This window comes from Leishmania panamensis, assembly GCF_000755165.1.
Source record: "Leishmania panamensis strain MHOM/PA/94/PSC-1 chromosome 35 sequence".
NCBI classification, from domain to species: Eukaryota; Euglenozoa; class Kinetoplastea; order Trypanosomatida; family Trypanosomatidae; genus Leishmania; species Leishmania panamensis.
Genome location: NC_025882.1, coordinates 308359 through 311478, shown reverse-complemented (window position 1 = coordinate 311478; position 3120 = coordinate 308359). Strand labels below are relative to the sequence as shown.

Here is a 3120-nt window from a genome sequence, read left to right as displayed (position 1 = left end):
CCATTGCTGCCTCGGCTTGGTCTATACCTGCCCCTGCCCCACCCCCCTTACACGTGACTTACCCCATAGGGCACAGGGGCAGTCTTCGCTGACAGGAACGCCAGGGAAGTGGAGTGTCATCATCGATGCCGAAGAAGAAGTGAGTCAAATGAAAACAATCCTGCAAGGAAGAGAACCGCGCCCTCCCCCTCACCCTATTGGTGTTAATGTGCGCCCACGTGCATGTGTAGACGAAGAGATGAAGGCGTTGAAAGCAAAATAGGGGGGGGGGGCTGGCTGTATCAGCGCGACACAGCTGGCGCGCTCGACACGAGGAGGAAGACACAGGGAGAAGGCGAGAGACAGAAAAAAAAAAAGATGACCATCACGAAAAAAAAAATGAATTTATACATACGCACACTCTCACCCTCTTTGTTTGCTATCCTAACAGCGGGAGAGTGATGTTATTGTGTGAGTTATCCACATATTACGTTTACTTAGCGGAAGTCGAAAAGAGAGAGAAGGAAACAACGAATGAAAACCAAATCGTCAGCGGGTTTGTATGCGCGTCGGAGTGGTAAACCCAGCGATCATCCCATGGACTGGTATCCAGCACGAAGTGATGTTAGTGGTGCCAGCACGCTCACAGGTGCAAAGTGAATGATGTCTGTGTCATGAAGACAACACAAAATGAGGCTTCAACGCTGGCGCGGTTGGTGCTGGCGACCCATTCACAAAAGTCCCAGCAGGAGTCTCGAATCTAGGAAAGATCGGAGGTGGTGAATACTGGGGCAGGAAGCGCGACGTCACGAGGAGAGACCAAGAAAGGTAAAAACAAGCTGCGCAGGGATCCAATAGGAGCTCCAAAGACGCACAACAGGGAACACACACACACACACACACATCGAGCAACTACGTATCACAACAGCACTGAGCACTCGCGCACGCACGTACACACGCCCAGTAACACAGGTGGAGGAAGGCTTTCAGTTCTTTGTCTCCTTATCAGGCTAACAACACCCTAAAGAGTCCAACGAGAGAGGAAAAGAGAAAAAGTGAGAGAGCCACCGATTTCGCGGGCCGCCGCGAAAATAAAACAAAAAAGAAAACGAACGACGACAACAGCAAAAACTCAAGAGCACCGCACCAGCACTGCACACCACTGCAGAGACGCAACGCGCAAAGAGGGGCACAAGCGCGAGAACAACAACACGGCAGCGCACGAGACACAACAGCACACAGGAACGTCACTATACGACAAGAGTGAGCTGAGAACACAAAGAAAACTTCAGGAATCGTACAAAGAAAAACTACGCACCACACCCAGAGAGCGGAATAGTAGGCAAAGAACGCCCCGTGTCCGGCTTCGCGAAAAAACAGCGTCTGCTGAGCCTCCATAGAGATGTGCGGAGATTCCAGTTCCTCGTGGTGCGTGGTATCCCCACTTCCCGAAGCTGACTGCTCTACATTTTTCTTGTGCACCCTTTTGTTTACGCCAGCTCGTCCACCAGGGTTTCACGAACGTTCTGCAGTAAGTTGCCCTCGTCCCCACCGACGGTCTCGCGGCGCAACTGGAAGATGCGCTCCACAACGGTGATTTCTGTCGCTGTCGTGTTCAGACCGCAAAACGCGGCCCAGTCGTTCACTACAAGGCCAGAGCCGATGGCGGCATTGCCGCGGTTGATCGTGCCCGCCACTACCGGCACCTGCAAGAGAGACGAAATCTCGTCCATGTCCTGTGCAGGAGTCTTGGGGTGCACCATGCAACCCTTATTCGTGGCTACGGCATAGCTACCGACGAGAGCGTTTTCCGCAATGGAGGTGCGGAATGTCTGCACCTGCAGCGTGTCACGTATCACCTCCTCCGTCTCACGACTCAGGTCCGTGTGGATGAGCGCTACATGGTCGTTACAAACCACACAGTTGCCGAGGGCGGAGAGACGCTCTTCAACGCGCTGCACCTTCACGGAGTCGGGTAGCGAGTTTCGGAGGTGCTGTAGCTCCTGATCTGTCGTAATCGACGGCACGATGAGCCCGTGGCGATTGCCTATGGTGAGGCGGCCAATCACGCGGGCATCGCCGATGGACGTGTACACGACAGAGATGTGGTTTGCCAGCTCCTGCTCAAACACTGAGTAGAAGTTCTGCGACGCGCCAGCGGCCACAAGGCAGTAAGCGTTGGTGAGGCGAGAGAAGACACCAATATCATCGGAGCTCTCAAAGCGGGTACGCAGTGTCATGATTGCTCTTGATGCCCACCTTACATCGTCTGCCTTAAAGGTAATAGATGTGCCGGTGAGGAGTGGATGAGGGGAGACGAATGAGGAGAGATCACTGTGGAGTCTGTGAGTGTGTTATACTCAGCCTAGGCACGAAGCAAAGGAGCCCACAAACAGCGAGCGCGCTAGACGCACTGGAACGCGAGAAGTGAGCTGGGCGAAGTAGAACAAGCGGGGTAGATGGGAGACGCCAAAAAAAAAAGCGAGAAAAAAGTTGAGAAAAAGACTAGGCGTCAAGCGGCCTGCAGTGAAGCACACACACACACACACACACACACACATACACATGCACACACATACAAACCCAACAAAGAGCGCTGGCAGCTCGTCAGTGGCCTTTCTTGCTTTCTTTCGGCTATTGGATGACGACTCGAACATGGGTGCACAGAGAGAGGGAAAGAGAAACAGTGAAGTGGGTTTGGGTGCAAAACAGCGCGAGGCGGAAGCGCATATCGTCACAAGTGGGAGCGGAAATGACAGACATACGCGCGATGACCAAGGAGCTGCCACAGGGGGCTCACCAATTGGATGACATTGCCCGTGTCCACCTTGTAGCAGTATCGCACAAGCGGGCAGGGAGAGGGAGTCGCAGTCGCCGCTAGTAGAAATAGCGAGACGTAGAGCGGCGTTGTCAAGAGGCAAAGCGCCGCTCGACCGCCGTCAAAACGCCCTACTCGACGTGCGCGTGTATGTGGGCGTCTTTGTGGTGCTCACCGGCGGACAGCAACATAATCTGTATACATCTCTGTATACACAAACACACAAAAAAAAAAACACACACCTCTGTCCTTTGGTGAGCTGATATGATTCTCTCTTTATTCTGTTTCTTTTTTTCTGGGGGGGGGGGGGGAGTCGCTTTGTC

The 3120-nt window shown here is 53.4% G+C and overlaps 1 protein-coding gene across 1 annotated transcript; it reads right to left on the bottom strand.

The window, feature by feature from the left end:
- Positions 1–1469: 1469 nt before the first annotated feature.
- LPMP_350920 (eukaryotic translation initiation factor 6 (eIF-6), putative) lies at positions 1470–2219 on the bottom strand (the record flags this gene model as incomplete). The annotated part of the gene is made up of 1 exon (XM_010704727.1): positions 1470–2219. The coding sequence occupies one exon, from the start codon at positions 2217–2219 to the stop codon at positions 1470–1472; it is 750 nt and encodes a 249-aa protein (XP_010703029.1).
- Positions 2220–3120: the final 901 nt, after the last annotated feature.